General features: G+C 39.1%; 2 protein-coding genes across 3 annotated transcripts; both read right to left on the reverse strand.

Moving 5' to 3' along the window:
* Nucleotides 1–6016: 6016 nt before the first annotated feature.
* Nucleotides 6017–10393, reverse strand: rhoab (ras homolog gene family, member Ab). Its single transcript, XM_077224300.1, has 5 exons — nt 10271–10393; nt 7967–8124; nt 7462–7582; nt 7212–7342; nt 6017–7072 (listed from the first exon to the last, which is right to left on the reverse strand). The coding sequence occupies exons 2-5, from the start codon at nt 8120–8122 to the stop codon at nt 6899–6901; spliced, it is 582 nt and encodes a 193-aa protein (XP_077080415.1). The 5' UTR covers nt 8123–8124; nt 10271–10393; the 3' UTR covers nt 6017–6898.
* A 1848-nt stretch (nt 10394–12241) lies between these two features.
* On the reverse strand, nt 12242–23848 carry tmem115 (transmembrane protein 115). 2 transcript variants are annotated; one of them, XM_077223956.1, is made up of 3 exons: nt 23155–23806; nt 21838–22741; nt 12242–13628 (listed from the first exon to the last, which is right to left on the reverse strand). In XM_077223956.1, the coding sequence occupies exons 2-3, from the start codon at nt 22692–22694 to the stop codon at nt 13400–13402; spliced, it is 1086 nt and encodes a 361-aa protein (XP_077080071.1). In that variant the 5' UTR covers nt 22695–22741; nt 23155–23806; the 3' UTR covers nt 12242–13399. The 2 variants fall into 2 exon arrangements, with proteins under 2 accessions (XP_077080071.1, XP_077080072.1); XM_077223957.1 differs by having other exon boundaries at nt 21838–23848.
* Between the last annotated feature and the right edge of the window lie 1311 nt (nt 23849–25159).

Here is a 25159-nt window from a genome sequence, read left to right on the forward strand (position 1 = left end):
TTTTTGGCATCTGTCCCTTTAATGCGGATTCTTCAGCACACCACTTCATAGAAAACAGCACTTGCTACAGAGCCATCATATTCATCATGGTACTGTTTAGTGTATACTACATTGAATGGCCCATGCCTTAATTTTTTATTGTGATTATAATGATAATTGTCATTATTTAACCATATAAAGCCTACTGTATCATATTTGATACACAAATTTCTAAGGCCTCTAAATTGTCAAAATGATCAAAAGTTTATATTTTTTAGCAAGTAAAGGCCTTTTAGTATAATTCTAAATTCGTCTCCCTTCAGGTTGTCGTACACGTTTTTTGCTGTATATGATACACAACAAAAAAGGTCTAAAGGTTAATTTAAAAATACACCTTTTTTGAACTTTTATTTAATATGGCAGGCGTTACTGGGTTAAATTATGCAAATTTATAAATATAATGCATCTTCAATAATGTTTAATTATTGTTATTTTATTTTGGATAAATATTTAATTTATTAATTAATTTTACGACCATGAGAACGCGTAGGGCATTGCGCGCTCCCGTACTGCCTGCCAGCCCGGTTTCCACATGGGTTTCCATCATTTGTCGGTTAATTCATCTCTCTCTCTCTCTCTCTTTCTGTGCTTCCCGCCCACGTGCTCACTCCTGTGCTCTGATTGGACGTGCAAGAAAGCGATGAGCTCATATTGGTTAAAAATAGCTTCACGCGCTGAGGCTAAAAATAGGCGCATATAAAAACCCCGGCATTTCACTGAGACTCGCTGCACTTACGCGGCAGTCGAGGGGAAGGTTGGAGTTCTCCGAGAGACACACACAAAGAGAGAGAGAGAGAGAGAGAGAGAGAGAGAGATTGCGAAAGGGCGGCGGCCCCTTTTCTCTCAGTCCCACGTCACGGCGAAGTCTTTCACAAGAATGACAGAAAATGACAAGGCGTTCCGTTTTTCAGTCAGCCTAGTCTTGGTGTTGCTCGCTAGGGGTGGGGGGTGCATGACTATTTCCTTCCTTCATCAACAAGTCATGTCCCCCCCCCCCCCCCCCCCCCCCCCTTCAGTCAGATAAAAGCAAGCTGTGTAATATTGCATAATTATCCACCAAACTATCATTAACAATATTGGTAAAGATTGTTTGGAGAATTTCATCAGGCTGTTCTGAATCCCGGATTATCAAGTGGGCGGCAACTCAAAATAAATTACAGCTCCTCTTCACCAAGTTTTGAATCAAAAGCTCTCTCAACATTAGTTGGAGTGCAGAGGCTTAGTCACCAGAGTAAAAACAGAACATACTGTTCACTGACAAAATGAAAGCAGAATTTCCACCTCCATTAAAACTTTTTTCATTCCAGTCCTGTGAAGTAATTGTCTTGTCACCTATTACATTTTCATGACCCCATAAGGCTCAGTTTTTTTTTCTACACAGATCATATTATGATGATATGTTACCAATCTACATTTTGTTGCGGTGTAAAAGAAAACAGCCATATATCTGAAATGAAAAATAGTTCCTGATTTTACACCAGGAACTGCAATTTACAATGTTTGGTGATCTCTCACCATTAAGGAAGCAACATTAATTTTTTACTGAAATCAAATAATTCAGAATTTGGAAGCAAAATACTGTGAGTTTAAGGGAATAGTTTGAAAACTGTTCCATCTTCACTCATCCTCATTTCATTTGAAATATGGCTTTCTTTTGTGAAACACAAATTTTGAACAATGTTTAGTTACATAAAATAAACACATAGAAAGACCATAAGTAGCACCATAAATGTAGTCCATCTAACTTTTGTGTTAAAGTCATACAGGAGCTTTGTGCGAGGAACGGACCAACACGTCATTATTCACCAATAATCTATTAATGTGATCAATTATAGTACTTTTTGTCCATCTGGAACTTGACACACCTATGGACTCTATACATGATCGCTTCTGTATTAGCCTCAGCAGCCACAGCAACTTCTGGAGCAGTGTAGTGTATGGAAATTGTAAGAAAATTAAAGGGGTGGTTGATTATGATTTCACTTTTCTAACTTTAGTTAGTATGTAATGTTGCTGTTTGAGCATAAACAACATCTGCAAATTTACGACACTCAAAGTTCAAAGCAAAGGGAGAAATTTTCTTTAATAGAAATCACATTTTAAAGGTGCAATGTGTAAAACATTTGAGTATCTATTAACAGAAATGCAATATGACATCCATAACAATGTGTTCAGTGGTGTATAAAGAACTTAATAAACCGTAATGTTTTTATTACCTTAGAATGAGGCATTTATATCTACATAGGCGCGGGAATCCCCTTTTATGAAGGGTGACATATTGTGACGTCATGTTTCTACCGTAGCCGACAGCGAACAAACAGCGTTGCAGAGCGCGTTTCGTCACTACCTTGAAAGAGAAGCCGCAGAAAGCTAGAAGCTAGCCATAAACAGTAGTGACTTTTCCCTTGTCAGTGGTGTAAAATATGTAGTTGGATTGTTTCATGTAACTTAATTCTTCTCCCTCGCTGTGTTATGGCTTTGCTATGTGGGGATAAATGTGCTGGTTACGTTCGTGAGACAGCTGATTAGTACTCTTGTCATTGACCGTAAAACAGTTACAGGAATCACCAACCCGTCGATCTTTGAAGCATTTTAAGTCGATCGAGTTTCCCAAATCAGAAAAAAAAGCCTATTGTGTGTAGTAAATGGTGTATATGGGATGCGGAGGCGCGTGCGCTGTTACAATCACGTTATTTTTGCCGCTCGCACCTTTGGGCTCATGCGGACGCGTCCAGTATAAACAAGGCTTAACGCTTTAACCAGCTCAGCCACAGTAACAGCTCATATTAGCCAGCTAAACTTTTACTACCCTGTTAGAAAAAATGTATCCACAGTATTCCAACGCCCCATGAAGCTTTGCGCGAATTATGGGTGTAACTTCCGTTAAGCTGTAAACAGTCGGTGAAAGGCTCGCTCTATGAACGCAAAAGTGTCACAATGAGATGACATTAATCTACTCACCCTTCAACCATCGAACATTGAAGGGAAATTTAAAAGTGTAAAAGCATCAACAAGGCACTTTCAACAGACCAAATAACCCTAAAAGCGCGAGTCTTTGGTTAAATTAAAAAAATGATGTTACCTTAATCAAAAATGTTCATTAACGTGATACTATTTCAAAGTAATTTCCGTCATTTTGACAGATTATAAATTGCATTTAACTGTGAAAACAAACCTGGAAAGAGACGTGAGGAATTTGAGGAGAATAACGAGAGATTCTTCATGCATTCCAGTGAATATGTAATGGAATATATCATAAATTAAATTCGGGAGAACAGACCACAAATGTGCAGTATATGTTGTCCTTTTTCATACATTTACACCGGATTGCAAAGGGAAAAAAGAAAATAATCAAGAGGAAAAGAAAGCAGCGACTGAAAAGAGCTCTTGCCATAGATGTTCTTGTTATAAAATGTCACATTAAAATACCAAGTATAACTTTATTCTCATGTCTGAAAATAAATCATGAAAGAAAATTGACAGCTCATCCAGTCAAAACTGACGGATCAGCTTTATTTGTAGGACAACCTTATGATTTGAAATGATTCGTTTCAGCCTTTTTGAATGGAAGTTCCCCAAACCGGAAGTGCCACCCATAATTCAAAACGCAGTAAGGTCGTCAGGAATAAGGTGGATAGTTGCATAGTTTCATGTGGTTCTTCTCCCTCGCTGTATTATGGGTTTGCTATGTGGGTAGAAATGTGCTGGTTACGTTCGTGAGACAATCAACTAATTACTATTATTATATTACGTATTAAGACCCTTGATCCTCACCTGACTATGGCTTTGTAAACTTTATCCATGATGTGGTTTATAATGGACTGTGGTACAGAAACTTGGTTTACTCTGGCTATTCTCTGCCGTCTCAGACGACGATGTTTGTCCCGTTTTAGCCACCGTAGCTTCTTCGAAAGGGAGGGGTGAGCGGTGGGCTGAGCCCTTAGTGTAAACTCGCAACCGAACCGCTAGATGTCGCTAAAAGTCACACACTGCACCTTTAAGGACTACAGCAAACGGCTGGTAGGGACTACACAAGCTTCCTCCTGGGTTAGTGAGATCACAAACCCTAAAATGTACATAAATCCCGCCCCCGGGAACACGCAAGCAGTGTTGAGAAGAGGAAGAGTTGTTGTAGAAAACATTTGGGAGTCTGCTCAAGCTGTCGCATCTGTCTTTTCACATTTATTGCAATACAGTACGTTACACAAATGCAATAGTATGTCACTGTGTAGGCTTCTTACAACAGTTTTCACAATAGTGATTTATAGATTATCATGAAAGAATATGCTAATCAACAATGACTAGAAGGTAACTCCACATCAGCTACACAAATTCATCAACTAACCAGTCAGAAATGCCCTGTTGCATTCTACATGTTGTCACTTCTTCTTAAGTCTCTCCATCATTGTCCGACTTCGGTTTGAACATAAAATGCAGATCAGTTTCCGACATTTTAGTGCGTGTCTGCAAGCTAACTGCTAACAAACAAGCTCTAGAAGCTCACCCTCTGTTTCGGGAGCAGCAGCTCATTTGCATTTAAAGGAACACACAAAACAATGGGTTTTTGCTCAGCCTCAAAAAGGGATTTTTTTTAACATGCTATAAAAATTATATGTTTGGTATTTTGAGCTAAAACTTCACATACACACTCTGGAGACATCAGAGACTTATTTTACACCTTGTAAAAAGGGGCAATATTCCACACCTTTAAGCACAACATTACATCTTGAGGAAGTGTCAAGTTAACAGGACAAAAGCGATACTGATATGACCTAATTTTGCGCTAAAGGTATTTAAAGATGCCATATTATGCTCCTCTTCACAAGATGTAATATAAATATATAGTGTACCCAGAACGTGTCTGTGAAATTTCAGCTCCAAATACCCCCCTGATCATTTATTTTAGCTTGTCAAATTTGGGTGTGAGCAAAAACACAACTGTTTTGTGTGTGTACCTTTAAATGCAAATGAGCAAGACGGCTGATCCTTTAAAAGAGCTTCAGATACTCCGGCAATAACAAAACACAAGAATTTCACTCATCCAAAATCTCAGAAATAACCAGTAGCGGAGTGTAGCCGTACGGAGAGATTTGAGGAAGAGGTTGCAAAAGGGACTGCACCTGGACGTTTCTGAATGGTTAGTGGATCTGGATACATTTATGTAGTTGTTGTGGAGTTACATTGATTAATCTCATTCGACTTGCATATACCGACTGTCACGTTTAACTTTTACACAAGTTGACAGTTCCATGAGGTCTTTATAAGACAGCTGTGACATTTTTTGGTTAAAGTGTTCTTTGCTTGTCTGTGCAGCCAGAACAGTTTGCATTCTTTGCTCGAACTTTTGCCATTGCAACTGGTTACACTGTTGTCGCTTGCGAAAACCAAATGGCGGAGACGTGCATATTAAAGGGCGGTAATATTGTAATAAGTTCCCCTTCCTATGTCAGAATGGGAGCGAAATCTGATCGGCTTATGTTTTGACATGCTTGCAGAAAAAGGCTTACCAAAACAAAGTTACTCGGTTGTAACTTTTCACGTTTTCTGGCTTGGTATGCCCTGGACCCGATTATAGCACTTAAACCCTTTAAACCTTCTGGAACTCATTACTAAAATGTTGCTTCAATATAATATACTAAAATGTTACATTTACAATTATTATTAATATATACCTGTATATATATATATATATTGTAATATACATTTAATTGATCATTTAGCAGAAGCTTTTGTCCAAAGGGACTTACAATTGAACAAAAATAATTATAAATACAAAATTTATATATATAAAAAAATATATATATACAGTATATAAAAAATATAAAAAACAAACAAATAATATATATATATTTGTGATTAACAGTTAATTGAAATCTGGAAAAAAAATCGCTGTTATCAGTTTGCTATGGGATAAGCGCACATAGCACCTTTATGCAGAAATAGTATGCAGTAGGTGTGCATAAAGTCCATTCATGACTGTGGTGAATATATGCTTTTATTGAATGGAAAAAGTGTGAACATTCTTCAAAATGTCTACACTTCTCAAACGGCAGGTTTGGAATGAGTAAATAACAGAACTGTATTTTTTGCAGTAAACTACTCCTTAAAAAAAAAAAAGGTAGGAAGGTTTTTTTCTGTTAGGATCATTTACATTCTGCTAGTTTCTGAAGGTTTAGACATGAACTGTAAATAATTTTTCTACATGCACACAAAAACAGGGTTGCTCCTTATAGAACATCTTTTATTACACAAGATTACCAAGTCTAGTTTACAAATACGGTTTCCAGTCCTGAATGTGTGTACATATAAATACACACATGCTCATATGTACAGGTATGTATACATATCAACCCCCCCCCCCCCCCCGATGCCCTTTTTTGCTTTAAAACAGCTAGTTCTAAAATCCCAATCTTGCCCTGATCTAAAAGATACCCTTAAAATGATTCATACATACAGAAACAATCAAGTTCAGCCCTGTTTCATGTTGCAGAAAAAAGCCCAGCATATGAGGGATGGGCTGAAGTATTGATTGGCAGCTCACAGGATCACTCCTTTCCAATCAGCCCACAGGGTCACATGACGACATCATTTGGGCAAGCTAAATGATACCACAAATCCAGGTAAAGCATCAACAAAAAGTCCCATTTCTCAAAGTTCTCTTAAATACTGATAAACATCTCCATGACTAAAAATATAAGACCAAAAGGGAGGAAAAAAACAGACGAAAAGCTTTTTTCTGGGATCTTTCCCAAACGCATTTGGCGAATGTGAGGGGGATGTATGACTGTGTAAATAGGAGTGTGCCCCTCTCACACACTCTTTGAGCCCCAGTAGAGGCATAAAGTCCGATGGCGAGTATTTACAGCAGACTGCATTTGTTGTTCTTCTTTCCTTTGCGTGCCTGCAGCGCTGCTCTAGTGGCCATTTCAAACACCTCTCGAACTCCATCTTTTGTTTTGGCTGAGCACTCCATATAACCAAATGCTCCAATCCGATTGGCCATGTCTCTACCTTCCTCTGCCTTAACAGGCTCCTATTGGACAGGCAACACAATATACGCTGTCAGTACAAAATATCTGCACATTGATTTTGTCTATATGTCAATCGTAAAAATGACCAAATACTGTATGCGTTTCTATTTTCGAACATGCAAACACTCTATATTTGTTTACCTGCTTCATCTTGGTCAGCTCCCTGCGTGTGTGTTCATCATTCCGTAAGTCTTTTTTGTTGCCTACAAGGATGATGGGAACGTTTGGACAAAAGTGTTTCACCTCCGGTGTCCACTTCTCTGGAATATTCTCTATACAGAGGTCAGAGAACAAAGGTCAGTTTTATTAGAAAATGACAAAGTATGTGCAATTTAAGCAATCACACATGGGAAAGGAACACAGAAAGATATACCAAAAAGTGCATCCTCACCTAAACTGTCAGGACTGTCAATAGAGAAGCACATTAGAATGACATCTGTATCTGGGTATGAAAGAGGGCGGAGCCTATCATAGTCCTCCTGTCCTGCGGTATCCCACAGAGCAAGTTCTACCTATCGGGTAAAGAGAGACACTGAGCTTGAATGCACATTCTGAACATCCCAAACCATTAAAATGGACTTCCACTGCAAACAAGGACAGATGGAGGGGCCATCAGCCATGTTAAGCTAAATAAGGAAAGTGAATCAGGTCAATATTTTCACATTAAAAGCCACATCTAAGACCTCCAACTGACAGGCAAAAAGTTAATTAACTTATTAAACTGGGTTTTGGGGTTTACATGTGAACACAAATGAGCCAAACTTTAATTTCATCTTCATTTGTTTCATTAATCAGCGTAAATTAACCCTTAGTAAGTGATGTTCTTTGATACATAACTACATAAAGCAGCAGAAAAACAAGGATGTTAATGCTCATTGTATGTGTGTGTTGCTCACCTGTTTGCTGTCAACCTCGATGTCAGCAACATAGTTCTCAAACACCGTTGGTACGTAGACTTCAGGAAACTGGTCTTTACTGAACACGATAAGCAAACAGGTTTTACCGCACGCTCCATCTCCTACAATCACCAGCTTCTTGCGAATAGCTGCCATTCCTACAAAAGACACATACGTACACAGTTAAACACTGCTGCATTACACACCGTCATCTTTTCCACAGCAGCCGGGATAATCGCCATGGTTATAATGTTGGTATACTTCCTTTTTGATGTATACCATGTCACGTCCTGCAAAATTCAATCTCTAATATGAACAGTTCCCTTTGTGGCAGTCCTCTGCTATTCTGAAGTCCTGTAAATACACACCAACCCATCACTTAGGCCCAGTAATCAAAGCCACACAGCGTTCAGAGAATCCAGAGTCCTCAGTTGACTCATCACAGCCAACGGTGACATCCAACAAGCCTTCACCAGAGTCATTTCAAAATGACCACAGGAGAACCAACCCATCCGATCGCATAAACGTGATGCGTCACTTCATTTTCTGATCCAGAACAGCCGTTTAAATAGAGGCAGATCTGGAAGTGTCTGTTAACTGGGCCAGATGTCTTTGAAGTGCAAGCAGCACCCCAGTGGCCAAGATAAAGCTGGCATCTACAGAACAGAGCCCACATTATTGATGAACAGGCCTGTGGCGAAGAGAGCAGCTCAGATGGACAGTAGATTAAACACTGACACACACACAGTGCAGCAAATCTGAAGATCAAAGTCTGATAAACAGCAGAAGAGACAAAGCCTTGTGCACTAAAGATCAACTATTGTTTGTATCTTCCATATGGCCCACTATATTAAAATTATAAATGTATAATTATGAGGTAGATTCTCACTCTTAGCTTCAACATGTCTACTTAAATGGAGACAAGATACTAATGATATATTAATAGGAGATGCTGTGCAGGCCGAGGGCCAGGATAAGGCAAGGAAGCACAAGACCTGAAGATGAACATGATGTTTATCAACACCTTAAACTTATACTCATGGAAGTCAAACTTCATTGGGTTGCATGTGGCCACATGGCTTCTGGGACCTCCTGGTAACTGCATGGCAACACTAAGGTTAGTCAATTATTTAAAGTGATACAGATTAGTCTGGATGGCACCTGTTCGCTCAATAAACCCTCATTCATGAATCACAGAGAACACGTTTCTGTGTAAGAAGGCTGTGATATCAATTAACAATGTATATGTGCATAGATTTATGAAAGATTTACAATGGACAGTGTAAATCAGGCCCAAAGGGAGTTTCAAACCACTGTATAGGATTAATGACACATATTAATAGGAATATTACTCACAATGACTTCCAATGGTCACTGGGAAAAATTCATGCATTAAAATAAAGGATTGTATTACTGTATCATAGCTAACTGGAAAAAAGTGAAGCATGGGTCAATGCATCTGACTCCCTATGCTTTTGTTTCCAACTTTTAAAAAAATCTGTTTGTATGACATATTTTATATAAACATATCTCACTTGAACACTCCTAAATACTGTTTAATGCAAATACTACATTAAGCAAATCATAGGATAAAGATATAAAGTTCTTTGTCCTACCAAATAAAACAATACCAAAGATTATCCCAGAGAAACTCATTTCAAATGATCAAAAAACAGATAAATACAAATTACAGGTTAATAAAACAAACACCAATCAATCAGTTTATAGATTAGCCAAAATCACAGTTTATGAAACATGCTTATTTTAGATTACTAATCTTATTATACATCTATGTTTTTATACCACCTAAGAAAAAACACTTAAGAACAATGGTTCAATGGACGGTTAAAGATACATAAAATCATTAATCCTCCAGTTACGTCTAAATCTGAGATTATGCGCATGTCTAGGTCGAGTTTTACGTTAACGTTAGCTCTCTGCTTTAAAACAAACAAACAGCTTCTACCACATATATTACTGTTACCGATAATACAGATGAAATTTACGACCAAACACTTCTTTGTAAACTTCACCAGTTTCCCCAAATATTTTAAATCTCATTTCCATGTTCCATACATGGAAAAAGCTTGAAACGGTTTTAAAAATCTGGACGCTGAGGGTGAGCCGCTAACGTTACTCCCGGCCGGTGGTTGCTTGCGGAAGCGGCGAATGGTCGGTCGCTGAGCTCTTACCTTTCCATGATATCAAAAAGTAGTTTTAAAACAACCATTCAGCGTCAAATTGGGCTTATAAAGTTTATAACATGTGTATAAACACGGAGACGAGAAGATAAAGTAATCTTACCTGCAGTTTAGATGGCTAGCCGTTTTGTTTTATTCCAACGGTGGAGCTCCGTCTCCTCTTCTGTCGGATACAATAAACCGTTGACGAGCACGCGCAGAGCGCGGGCATTCAGAAGGGGGAAGGGATGGCGTGCACGAGCTCGAGCCACGCCTGCGCGAGCACGTTGAAGAGAGTTTATTTGGCGGTGGATGAATGAGTCATTATGAGAAACAGACCACCCTAACCACTATAACAAGGCAGTTTTGTGTTATATATGAATTTAAAAACTAAAAATGCGTGCCGTTCATGGAACAAAAATGACTATAATCTAACCAATGTACAACTTTTATTCCAGCCTAAAACAACCTCTACCACATAAGCATGCCTTTGAATAAAGTTTCTTTGAAAGAGGAAATGTATCACCGCGTGAAAGGTAACGTAATAATCAGCACCAAATAGTATGTTTAACAGTCTTATTTTTTATAGGAAGCAATCGCATTTAACAATTACAGGACATCCCACGGGCTGAATGAGTTTGTTGTTTTGAGAGGATTAGGAAATGCGTATTTGGAGGTGCGTATTTGTTGCGCCATCTATTGGCGACTGTACCACATTACACTGCCGTTAGTCCACAAACAAACCTATGTTTTAGGATTTATGCCACAAAGAAAATTCTGTAATTATTTACTTAAAATCACGTTGTTCCACGCCTATATTCTTCTGTGGAACACAAAAGAGACATAAGCAGAATGAACGCTTAAGTCACCATCTACTTTTTATTGCAGCTTTGTTCCATATTGGCTAATGTAAGTGAATGGTGGAGTGGGGGTGCTATACTCTAGCCCAGCTTCAATTGTTGTAAAACACAGTAAGCCTCATGCAGAACCTTTGTTAACTGCAATTATTTTTGGTCTTGTTGGACATGCAAAGAAATTATCTCTGATTAAGGCCTAAATGTGTTGCAATCATGAGATTTTAATAGTATTCGGACATTTAGGAGTACCCTACCATTCGAATGTTTGGGGTCTGTAAGATTTCTTAATGAACTTTTATTAAGCAAAAATACATTAAATTGATCAAAAGTGACAAAAATGTGTATGCAGCATCCACTTGGATGATGCGATGGCAGCCACAGTGCAACGGCACCACTGTTCTCACCACACACCAGCTATAGGTGGAGAGGAGAGAGTGATAGGGCCAATTCAGTAGATGGGGACTATAAGGAGGCCATGATAGATAAGGGCCAATGGATGGATTGTGGCCAGGAGTTAAACCCCTACTCTTTTATGATAAGTGCCATGGGATTTTAATGGCCAGAATTAGGACCTCGGTTTAACATATCATCTGAAGGACGGTGCTTGTTAAGTGTCCCCATCACTACACTGGGGCATTAGGATCCACACAGACCACAGGGTGAGCACCCCCTGCTGGCCTCACTAACAGCAGCGACCTGATCTCCCATTCAGGCAGGGGTGCCGCTAAGGGGGGAAAAGTTAGGACGATTCTAAGGGCCCACACACTTTTGGGGCCCCCAGAGATCGATTTTACTAATGGAATGGGTGGGGTAAGGGGCCCAACCTCATATTCTTTCATAGGGCCCAACATTTCTAGCCGCGCCCCTGCATTCAGGTCCTGATCAGGTTCAACCCTGCTTGGATTCAGTGGGGAACCAGGCTTGGGCTACAGGGTGATATGGCTGTAGCCATAACAAAATTAAAAGAATGTTTTCTATTAAAATAGAAAACATTATTTTAAATTGTAATAACATTTCATAATATTACTGTTTTGTACTGTATTGTTTATCAAATAAACGCAGCACTGTTGAGCAACATTTAAAAAATCTTACTGACTCAAATGAATGTAACTGTGTGTGTGTGTGTGTGTGTGTGTATATATATATATATATATGCATACCAAAATAAACACTAAAAGATAATGTAAATAAAGAACTGATCATTTGTTTTGAATCAATAAGGTCCTCTGGTACAGGTGTGTTCTTCATTTAGTCTTTATTAGAGATGGAGAGAGGTCAGAAAATTAGTCTGAAACCCGAATCAGAGAATGAGACGCCTTGCAACCATGAGAAAACAGATCAACAATTACTAGTAAAAAACCCCAAAGAAAAAAAAAACCGGTTAAAATATAAATGAAAAAATTTAGGAACCCTATCCAAATATCATAACCAAATTTCTCCAAAGATATAGCTGAGCTATTTGTCAAAATCTGTATTAAATGAAACTCAAGCCACATTGTGTAGACAATCGGTGTTTTATAAAAACAGGTCCATTATGTAAGCTCATAATTTAGAGTGCAACACTCTTATCAAAGCCAACACATATAGACAGATCATTAAAGTACAGAGGAGAAAAACGGTACAACAGGGGACAGATTCAGATTCTATATTGCTATCATCATTTCAAACTATTCTGAACAAAAATATCTTTGAAATGACTGTTATCCAACTCTTTCCTCTCTATGCCTCCACCTATTAAATCGCCGTGACTGAAAACAGGAAATCAAAGGGCCACATCCTGACCAATAAGAGCAGAGCCTTAAATTACAGATCACGTTCTTTGAAAAGTCCCAGAATTTGCAAACAATCTTCATCTTTAGCAATCCAGCCCTTAATGTTCCAGAGATTCTTTTGATGCCGTTACATCAGTAAGCAGCAATAAGTCCAATGGTCTGCTCAATAAATATCAGGAATATTGCCTTTTCCTGATGGAAGGCCAAAAAATACCAAACAAAAAAGGCAACCCATAAACATTTTTTAAAGTCTGTCATACATTTAAAAACTGAGTTTTAATCCCATCAACCATTAGAGCATTTATTCAGAAGCAAGTAATCCCAGAAACCTTACACGAGGCCAGAGGGAGAGAAGATATTCTTTTTACAAAGCAGAAGTACTGGAGCACTGCAGATGCTATGATTCAGGCTAGTCCAGGGTTTTTGTACAGCTGAAAAACTGAGTGTGGATGTCTTTGTCATTCAGTTTACTTATTTGGGTGATGTGTTCATTCAGTGGCAACTCCTTGTTTGTTTATGTAAAACTTTACCAAGATAGTGTGTGTGTTTCATGTCTCCAGTAGTATTTGTGTAAGGTTAAACTGAACTCTGCAGGACAAAAAGAAGGTTGTGTGTGTCTGTGTGTTAGGAATGGGTTGGAGCATCTTCGAAACTTATGATGCTGGACTCCTGTTGTCCCGTAGGATTTTGTGTGGTGCTGGGTGCTGGTGGCAAAGTCTCTCTGCTGGAAAGGAGAGGAGTGTCTGTCCGCACCTCCTCATCTTCGTCATCCTCCTCATCTTCCATGCTGGGCCAAGCCGACTGGTCTTCCGCATGCTTCAGGCGCTCGTTCAGAGCTTTCAATGCCAATTGCCTATGGGAAAACATAAGAAAATAAATTGATGTTGCTATCAGACAATGAAGTTGCAGTTTCCCATAGGGCCATTTTTCTGGTTGCATTTGCACTGCCAGTAGGATCTCTAAAGTAGGGCTAGTACGTTCAAAAGATACCTTGACTTTGATACCGGTTCCTGAACGATACTTTTTCCGATACCAATTTTATGAAAACAGTTTTATCAAGTTCACATTACATATTACCTAAAAAATAAACCGTTTTATTTTTTTTGAGTTGTTGACTTTTCTTTAACAGACTCAAAGACTCATATAGGCCACTGGGGGGTGGAATATATGCCTCACATTCAAGCGCATGCATAGAGCTTGCCGCAAAGCACTGGCAAAAGTAAATGTGTCGAAAAAAAATCGAGGAGACAATCAAGGAGACGCATTATAGTGAAAGTGCACCCTGCCTATAGAGAGAAATGCATCTTTCATTTGGATTACATAATCAGAGAGAATTTGTTTTCGATTCGAATTTGTTGGTTTAAAAGTAAACATTTCAGGCTTTCTATATGCCTATTTCTCATGTCTGTGGGGTAAGTAGCCTATACGCTGAGTTTTGGTTCATTTATTTGACGCGCTCCATTTCTTGCAGTCGAAGACGGAGCAACTTTCTGCTCTTATGTTTATTCCGTGCACTGTCAAGTGCTTCATGAGATTTGTTGTGTTGCCTGTCTTGGCAGCAATTATCTTATCGCAAATATTGCATTACGCATTGTTGGCATTGAGCCTGGTGAAATGTAGATACGCTTTTGATGTTTTCCACATTTTTTACATCTATGGGTGTTGGGACGCTTACACACTACAGCCTCACGTGTGAGCCATGTCTCTGTTTTTCCTTGATCCCTCACTACAGCCAATCATGCTGCATGCTTATTGCTCACTGACGTTGACAAGATTTACCCTTTAGGTATCGAAATTTGTTACCGAACTACAAGAGATTTTTTGAGAATCAATTGTATCGAGGCAATTCGGTCAATGCCTAAAAAGTACAAAACTCGATACCCAGCCCTATTCTGAAGTGACGAAAGTTGTCACTTATGTTGTGCCACTCTGGTTGTTGTGCGGGACTTTTATTTTGATGGCGCACACACAGTGCTCTCATTCTCTGTCTCCATCTAAGTGTGTCGGACTGAAAAGTCCTCAAAAAAAGTTAAGGCAAAGCCTTTTGATCGCCCCCTGGTGGCTAAATACAGTGTAGGTCTTAAAACAGACTGTAAAAAAATATGGAGGTAGTGTCTATGACGTCACCCGTAGGTTTCTGAATAGTATTTTTGAAGTCTAAAAGCCGGCAATCGCCATCTTGGCAGCACGTCTCCTGGATAACAGAAAATGGTCAAAGAGGCGGGACGTGGGTGGAGCTGAGGTGCCTGGTTGCCAGCAGGCAAACGGCTAGTAGTGACAGCAGCGGCAATCCACCTGTCACTCAAGCGGCCAGGCCCTTAATTATGCAGAACTTTAAAGTTTAATATAATTTAAACGGATGAATTGTTAAAAAAAAAAAAAAAATTCACCCCCTCACAGTTGTCATGAAGGGCAATTTTTGTACCAGGCTGCAAAAATATTTTTTTCAGCTGTAAAGTTGGGCATTTTAACATGGGGGATATATGGAATTGACTCCCTTTTGGAGCTTATCTCTAGTGGCCAGTCGATGAATTGCAGTTTAAGTCACTTCCGTGTTGGATTCAAGAGAGAGAATGGAAGGTTTGCTTCACTAAAACCCTGCCCTCTCCGTGTAATCAAATAGGATGCCACATAAAAAAAAATCGAATTAAACTAAATATTTTTTTTTCCAAACATGGTTTCAGTAATTTTAGGAAGTTCTCATCCCGGCCATGCAGATGTACATTCAAGTGTTCATTTTGCCAATAAGTTTGGTTTAAGTTAGCTTTTTGATGCTTTAAAAATGTTTAACGTCATGATTGACAGACTCAGGCTCCGAACAACGTAATAGGCAATGACCATTACTGGAATATTTTGTATTAATTTTTCTAAAGTGGAAGGAGGCAGAGATGTGCTGTCCCAGTCAGCACAAAGAAAGTAAATTGTACACGAAAAAGTATTATAGCGGTTGCCGTGTGGGTGATGCCTAGGGTTGGGTACCGAAACCTGGTGGTAATAATCAGACCCAGATTTCGGTGCCACTTAAATGGCTGAGCTTACAAGGTGACGGCAAAGGACTGTCTTCAAGTCATTAAACCGTTCATTAATCTAACACGATAAAAAGCGCAGATTCATTCAAAGATGTAATGAAACAAGGTGTTGAAATTATTTTAACTGAGCGGCACTTTACAAGGCTCGGCTGAGCAGCAATGCGCTGCATGGGCAACACTGAATATGGTGCCTCACTTTATAGAGATCAATGGCATTGATTTAATGCACTGACCAGCCAATCATGGAGCACCTATTATGCAAAATTCACTTTTACATGGCGTTTGAACATAAATCTGTGTTGGTAGTGTGTGTACACAACCACCCTATAATGATAAAAATCCACCCAGTTTTTTAATTTTAAATCCCCAAAAATCATAATTAGGGTGGTCAATATATAAAGCCAATATTTGCATATATATATATATATATATATACACACACACACTTTATATTTATTTTAATCAATATTTAATAAATTAGAAATAAACTAGAAAACAAATCCTTAAAATTAAACATGCTTATACTTTAGATGGCAACTTCTTGAATCTGCAATCCTATTACAGTATTTTTTACAAAGTAATTGTTTAAAAATATATGAATAAAAAGGAAGTAAACACTGTAACAGGGGACTCTGTAATCTAGTAATTTCGTGCACACTGGTAATCATATTTTTTTCAAATAAAGACAAGGTAATGCTAATTTTACAACTAGCACACAGTGAAAACAATATGAATATGACAGTGGGCAACTGGATATAGCACAGCATATTCTAAAATGAAGGATTTAAAGTTTTTCGATCGCGTCTCCTGTGAAGCTGATCTTCTGTTCACATTCACTCGTTTCACACGGACCGACCGTCACTCGCAGGAACACGTTTATGCAGGCTACAAATGCACACTTCACAAGATATCACAGCTGGATTCGATTAAATCTGCAAGGTTTGTGAAATTAAATGTTTATTAGATATTCAGAGATTTTTTTAAATGATGTAGATGCGCATTTGCTGAATGTTGACGTTAAATGAGAAAGTATTTTAGCCTGATTGTTTGCCTTTTCTGTTACAAATAATATAAAAGCAAACACTTTACTTTTTCGCATTCCATTTGCTTTGTTTACCAGTGCTGTCTAACAAAGTATTAGATATGACTGACAGAGATCGTAAATTAAAGGGGTGGTTTACTGCTTTTTTTCTTTGCAAGACTGTTTATGGGGTGCAATGTAACATGTCTTTGTGTTTGTTTGTTTTTTAAAGCCTTATTTTTCATAAATTTCACCTTTGTTGTAAGCCGCTTTCTCCTCTGTCATTCGAACGACCGGTTGACTTCCTGATTCTGTGAAACCGCTCCCTCAGAAACAGGCAATGGGCTCAGATTGGTTAGTTGGGCCAGTGTGTTGCAATTGGCTACGTAGTCCGGAAACTTCATGCCCATTACCTTCACAGGCGAAAGTTGCATGTGCTCCGGTTAAATCAATGTAAATAATGGTGTCAAAACTGCGTATCAGCTTGAGGCAGAATCCGACCCAGAAAGCGGCAATGAAGAGAGTCAAGCAGAACCTCCCCAAACACGGCTCTTACAAAACGTTTCTGAATGGTACATTTTTGAATCATTATTATTATTCTATTCTACCATTATTATATAAGAATTTCGATATGCTGTTACTTGAAAATGCTACTGCTGCTTGTTAGCTTTTGAGATACGATTTTCTCCTGATTAAATGTTTAATATAACTGAATAAATGACTGAGTAATACAGTTTTTTAAAGTTATTGTTTTGTCTATATAACGAACAACCGTTTATCTATTCACAAAACTTAGTTTACTCGGTGTATCGTTTTCTTTAGGTGTAAGTTACATGTGGCAACTGTGTTAAAATGCCAACAGAACATGAAAACATCTGATAACAGCAGCTGAAGATTGCTGTTGCGATTACATATAATTTTTTGAACTTTATACATGTTTGTCTTATACACACAAAATAGCAAAGAACTAACTAGCTACAAACAGCGTTGGCATTGGTTTGCGTTCTTGATCAAATCGAAAAATTACGTCAAAGTATACATGGAAAATACATTTACAAAATTAGTACATAATTACAAATTCAGGTCCAAAATGTTTGTACGCGTTTGTCATAGACACACGAAATAGCATAACTAAGTGGCTACTAAAGCCGGCGCTGGCATTTGTTTACATCCTTGATAAAAACTAAAGCATTACATCTAAAATTATACATGCAAATACATTTAAAATTATTAAGTCTTACTTACTGGTTGTGGCACAACAACTGCTGCCTCTGGTTTTAAAGTTGGAACTGCTTCATGCTTTAGTAACAGTTTGTTGTTGAATCCGACATTGAATTTGGAGATTCTGGAAGCTGTCTTCCGTAAAATGCGCAGCACATAGAGCTAAATTACGATTGTAATTTTCTGGAACATAATCAAACATAAATTTTAGCCATTGTTGACGAACTACAGCGTCCGTAGGAAGCCCGAACACAGAAGACCTGACAGCTTGGTGAAAATAACACTTTCGACGGCATGGCTACTGCTCTCCACTATAGCTCTTCCTCTTCGACAAAGCAGCAGAAATATGGCCATGCCCCCTTTTTTGAATATTCCGGAGGGAGGGTTGATTATGGGTTAGTTACGTATAAAACCCGGGAAGTATCGTTGTAGTCCCATTCGAGTCGTTTTTGTAGGCATTAAACTTCCTGATTTTTAAAAGACGATATCTCTGCTTACGTTGAACTTTCAGCGCAGCAACTTTGCAGATACTGTTCATGCACCAACAGCAACATTACACACTATTTAAAATAGTGTTGTGTGAGCTGCTGTGTGAGCAGGCGCTGCCGTTCTCTTCTCAGGCGCTGAGCGCCACCCGTCAAAATATAAGTCTGTAGTGCAGTCAAAATAAAATTCCCGCTTCCAACACATCAGCCAATCAGAAAAACTTATGGGCCGATATTTTAAAAATGCCAAATATCGGCCGACATATCAGTCAACCACTAATCATAAGCACTGTCTCAAGCCGAGAACAAGCCGTTGTCAGATTCGGGGCAATGTGATGTACTTTTGCACAAGCCCCTCCCACGACTGTTGACAGACACTGCAGTATTAGCGTAGACCCGCCCTGAGTGAGATAAACACAGTCCACCAGCGTTTTGACGGCGGAGCAACTATAGATAAGATGGTCTCCTAAGCGATTGAGGTGTTTTGTTGTTGGATGTAAGAATGAACATTGCAGTCGTCATTTACTCTCGTTGTTACTCGAGGATGGATCTGTAGCAACTGTTCGTGATCCAGATAACAGTCTTCGGAGCAATAGGCCTGACGTTACTGATCACCGCAGTAATGAAAGTGAGAGCAAGGACTTTATGACAGCTTATCGAGGCGTTTTACAAATATAAAGTTTACCAGTTTATAAAGCACCCACTGAAAATGTGTGTGTATATATTTGTTTACTGTTAGTTGTAATGAGTGTTTTGTGCACTTCGCTGTGTATGTTGATGATTATGAAAGGGAGAGAGTGTATGGATAAGACTTTAATGCGCACTTCTTATACTGTGTTTATTCAGCTCTTACAGTGATTTTCAGAAGTAAAACTAACGCTTCATCTTTTGTGTAATGCACAATAAACTTCATTGAACTCATCAGTACATTTTTGGCCATCATTCGGACGGGGTCCGCTACAGCAGGCTTGTATTAGTAGCGGATAAAAGCAGATGACAAATACGTTATAACCGTAATTAAACTAAACTACCTGTTCTACCTCCATACAGCATATATTCTCTGGCTCTGTGGGTATTATTGTCTGACTCCGGGTCAAAATGAACACCGCTGCTGAGAGTTTCTGTTCTGATATTATCATTCCGTGAGATGAGATTGTCCTGACGGAGCGAGCTTGTGAGGCTCCGCTCTCTGTGCCGGCAGCAGCGGCTCATTAGCATTTAAAGGGGTACATACTAAAACTGTGCGTTTTTCTGAGTGACAATTTAAAAAAGTGTCAATGTAAACATGCTGTAAAAATGATACAACAAAGCTTTTCTTGTACATGGCAAACTTATCTTTTTTTTATGAATATATGACTTGTCCTGAAGGACAGAGGTATGTAATCGCACGCGCTTTTCAATCTCTCTATAGTTCACTGTCTGTTAGCATTGTCTGTTAGTACCGTACATCTTTGACGCTCTTTACCGAGCATTTACACAACACACGGGAACATTTGAATGTAAGCATCTAGCAGCGGATCCGTCTATCAGTGGTTATTTTAGGGATCTGCTGATAGATGGATCCGTTGATAGACGCCTGCGTTCAAACGCTCCCGTATGTATCGGTGTAAGCGTTCGGTGAAGGGCGTCAAAGATGTCTATTTACAACATGTTTTTGAAGAGTTGATGATTGTAGCCAATCACATACATATATGTTGAGCGGGTGAACTCAATGACCAATCACAGGTGTTTTGGAATCCGTTAAAAAGCGCTCAAAATGCTAGAGGAAAATGCTGGTATCGTCATATTTTTTTTAAATCTTTTGACCTTTAGGCCTGTTAATTGCAAATCCATGGAGCCTCTGTATAAATAACCATGATAAACACAGTCTTACCATTATTAACTTATTTAACATTCAATACACATGCACAAAGTGCAAAACAAGAAGGGCATAGCCTTATGGAAACAATAAAAAAGACGTTAATATCGCATTTGCTTGCATTCCTCTGCTAATGCCTGTAACTGTTATTTAGTGTTGAATTATTGTAGTTGGGTTAGGTGGCTTAGGTTTTATTGTTAATTTGTAATGTAAATTTGTTGTGTTTTGTATTTACCTATATTTTTATATTTAAGTAAACTTTAAACTTTTAATATATTGTTCAATTTAAAGAATTCTTTTTTAATAAATCCATAGTCGTTTTGTCACTCTTTTTTAAAGTATCGGTTCAGGCACCGGTACCGTTTTAAAACTATCGATTTGGCAATTGTAACGTAAAAAACCAGCACGATGCCCAATGTCTCTAGCTGAGCAGAAATCAATAATCATGTTTCGCTCGGTCCCATCAAAGTAGAGTTGGATTTCCTCCTTGGCGTAAAGGTTGTGATTAAAGTGTCTTGACGTTGGTGTCCGTCCCTCTATCGCTGTTTTCCATGTTCGTGGAGTTAATTTGTGTAAAATGTAAACAAACAAAAATTAGAAATGTTGCCTTGACAACTAACTGAAGTAATCAAATTTAAAGGTGCTATATGTAGCTTTTCTTCTAAAATGAATCCTTTTTTTATTGCCTGTGTGTGAAGGGGTTGTAATCACACATTACAATGATCCACTTGTCGGGTTTTACCATTACCTCTGAAGGCCATTATTCCTATTTCTATATGAATGCTCGGGGTCGGATTTACCGCGAAATCCATCGGATTTGACGTGCATGCGCGCTCCCGAGCCTCACTCCTTTTTATATACAGTCTATGCAACGGCACTGCGGCTAACTACATGGAGTCTGATAACACCAAAAAACGAGTTGCCTCCAGCACAACACAGACTCCAACACAAACTCCACATAAATTCAACTTCGGACGAAAACGCGGATCAACATCGGCAGAGCGTTTGAATTATGGAGAGACCTCCGCTTTGTTTTAGGTATAGGTATATATTTAGGTATAAAAACAGACCCGGAGTTGGCTTTCAACCCTATTGTGATGCTTTCTCCGGTGTGTTGAAAGTCTCAGTGTGGCCGGTACCATGAGTGCCTGCTCTAGAGTTCGAGCACGTGCACGAGCACTCTTGTAAAAATTGGTTGCAATCTGAAACATCACCACTGGAGGGCATTAAAAACTACACATAGCCCCTTTAAGCTGCAGTACAAAAATGACAAAAGAAATAAAGCAAAACAAAAATATTAAAAAAAATAAAGCATGTAAAAAAAATTGCTAAAAATAAAATAAAAATATAAAAAGAAATCTTAATTAAAAAAAATATATGATATAAGCCAACTCTAAATATTAATAAATACAATAATAGTATATAATACTAAAATAAGGTAAACGTACCTCCGCCTTTCTGCATCTTGAGGGTCTGTGCCTGGCAGGCTGATGGTGATAGAGGATGGAGCCCCAACATCATAGCGCTTCACCATTTTACGGCAAACTTTCATCTTCACAAGGACGGAGTGCACAAGCCCGGCAGCAAACCCAACAGCCGGCTGGAGAGCCTCTGGGAAGAAAGAGGCATAGGCAAAGTGGTCCGACATGTCTCCACGCCCCCTAGAGTGCCTCTGGTAAAAGCGCAGGTAAACCCACCCAGACAGTGCGCCGTACCCACACGCTGCTAGTGGAGCTGAAGTGTCCAGCAGCCCCGCTAGCCGCAGCACAGCTATTGAAAGCAGAGCTAGCGCCGGGGCAGCTTTCAAGCGTATTTGAGGAACTCTAAGCACTGTGGTGTCTCCCGCAGTCTGCTTCAGCGCTACAAGAATGCCCCCAAGAAAAGCAGGGGCGCCGTACACCCGCACAGCAAACAGGTAGTCCAGGTCAAAGGTCACAGCATAGGTGAGAAGGTAGGAGAGTCCAGATAGGAGACCGGCTGCTACATTTACCACAGCGAAGAAAATCAGCAGCTCCAGCGCTCCCCATAATGGCTCCAAAAGCCGCCCGGCAACCATCACGGTAGCAATGTTTGCTGCCACACCAAAAATGTGCTGCTCCACCACCGCATGGGTCAGAAGTGTCCAAATCCAGAAGTTGGGAGGAAAAAGGAAGCCAGGTGTGACAGCAAGCAGGTAAGTGGTGTTAGCAGTCCAGGAGAGCAGGTACAGCAGGATTACTGTGGCACATATGGATTTGACCACCACGCTTGTGCTTGCGAGAGCACTCAGAAAGTGCTGCCGTGCCACTGGCAGGTAACGGTTCATCCTGACGTATTCGAGTCCTCAGTTGCAAACACTCCAGAAACGGTGACCTAAGAAATCAGCAGCTTGTGTCAAACATGAGGAACACAAGCAGGAGGTGAAACCCAAAACTCAACATGAATGCAGTGTGACCTCATCAACAGAGGTTCTGCAACATAAGAAACTTTGGGATGGGGGGAGAAAATTACGATTACCTCACACTGGTCTTACAAGTGATTGCAACACTTGTGGTGAGATAAATAATATTGTTTCCTAGCAAATAGAACATATAATCTGATCTGTCATGAACGCATACAAAATACTTTAAAATACTAAAGCTTTAACGTTATTCAATTTAACTGTTGCTGAATAAGTAGTTGACCTTACTGACAAAACATTATTATGACTATCTACCTGCTCAGAGTTTCCTGTTTCTGAGTTGTTAACATATAAGTATGCGTTTCTATCAGAGTCGGTACTCTACCTGCTTATCAGCACCGTCTGCTAACACTCCATAAACATCCCCTCCTTGGTCTGTTTTAATACATGTTTAGGTCAGTTTGACAGTCTCGTGTCTTATAAAAGTCGTGTGGCTTTAGTTCAGGCACTTGCCGTATGTTTTACGGGTAAAACACGCGAAGATAGGCGAGTTTTGTGCAGCTTTCTCTCCGGTGGCATGTCCTCCCAGACCGGCCTGGAGTCGTAGTTCAGTCCGGGGATTTCCTCTCACAACAGGCCTTCAGGTAACAGGTTTGAAGCCAGAAACCGCGAATCCGAAACAAATATCCCGACTGATGTTTTTAATATCCTAACATCGTCATTTTACTTGAATTAAGCTTGTTTTGTTGTTTGAGAGTGTGGCGTTTCCAGCTAACAGCCACAAAGCGCAAACATCAGATTTGCAAACGTCACCGTACGGCGTCCAGCGTTGCGACTGAGCGTGTCGTTTACAGTGCTGCTTAGCTAAGACTGCTGGGAAATGTAGTCATTTCCCCCCCAGTGAACGCTAGACAACTCGTTTTTTCCTTTTTAACAGCTGTTTTCATCTATTCCTTCAAACTAAATAGTAGTTATTTCATGTTACTAGTATCATTAATTACTAATAATAAATGCAATAGTGGCTAGTAGATAGATAAGCTACAAGTATGTATTGCTTTGCTAGTAGGCCATAACTATCAGTGCTGGAAGTAGCACCCCCTCAAGTTGGTCACGAGGATTCGTTGACCAACAGAAAGCTGTTTGATTTGAAAGTGACTCATGTGAGATGTGAGCAGCTATTAAAATAGCGACTAAATTGTTTTAACAACGGAAAAGTAGTATATAAATAATACAATCGGTCAGTAACTACATGCAATAGCCACTACTGCAGTAATTATTAGTCCCTAATGAATATTTACTAATGAAATAAAAATATATAGTCTGCTAGCCTAATAAGTATGGGATTATGTATTATTAACTAAAAATAAAAATACATAGTTTGTTTTGAGGATTAAAGGGAAAATACCTTTTAAATTAAATTTAATGCATACATGTATTGTCCTATCTAGTCCACTAGATGGCAGACAAAATTAATCTCAAAATGACTTGTATGAAGCTTCTTTAAGCCTATTTTTGTTGTGATATAATTAAGTGATGACAAATATCTTGTATTCCATCAGAGTCTGAAAAGGTTATGCAGTTATACAGAGGTTATACGACCTCATGTGTGTAGAACATCATGTACAAAACCGGCCTCGGCTGTTCATTCACCTGTTCTCACCTGTACATCTGTGGTCTTGTGTACCCGCTGAGATGCTGACAGGTGTTATTGCACATCTTTTGCCTTGTAGAGAGCAGACAGTGAATAAAATGTTCTCACCCTCTCGCAAACAAAACAGTTCCTGATGTCTACAAAGACTTGGCTCCTCCACAAATTCAATATGTTTTTAATTTCAATGGTTTATGTCCATTTGTCTATCCTAGCAGTACACACGCACATTTATCTATCATGGCAAAGACGTTCCATTGAGTTACTGAGCTAATGTTTTCTTTTGTCCCCCAACCCTAAATCATTCAGCATTTTTACATTTTCATTAAGAAAATTTACTGGGTTTGTGGGGAACATCTGGTACTTCAAATATTTTACTGTAGGATAATTTGGACCTCACTCACAATGTATGTAAAACCTGAGCGCACACTATACTAAGGCTAAGTGATATTTTCTATTAACCCTAACAAGAAATTTATTTTGATTTTCATCACACCATTATTTATATATTTTCCTAATGGAGACCACTGGCTTCTGCCCATCCCCCTAACCCACACACACCGAATACTAAACAGGACGTTTCCACAAATTCAATATGCCACATTTCTAGGAAAAGGAAGGTCATGACCCAATGACAGCACTCTTTAATTTTTAGGAGCTTTAATTTAAGGAGCTCTGTCTCCTGTCTCGTTAGCCTCCAGGTGACACATTTATCCAACACACCTTCATCCAAGTGTGACGA

The sequence above is a fragment of the Siphateles boraxobius genome, unplaced genomic scaffold (assembly GCF_051911475.1).
Source record: "Siphateles boraxobius isolate OS27281-9 unplaced genomic scaffold, OSU_SipBor_1 9, whole genome shotgun sequence".
In the NCBI taxonomy this organism is placed as follows: Eukaryota; Metazoa; Chordata; class Actinopteri; order Cypriniformes; family Leuciscidae; genus Siphateles; species Siphateles boraxobius.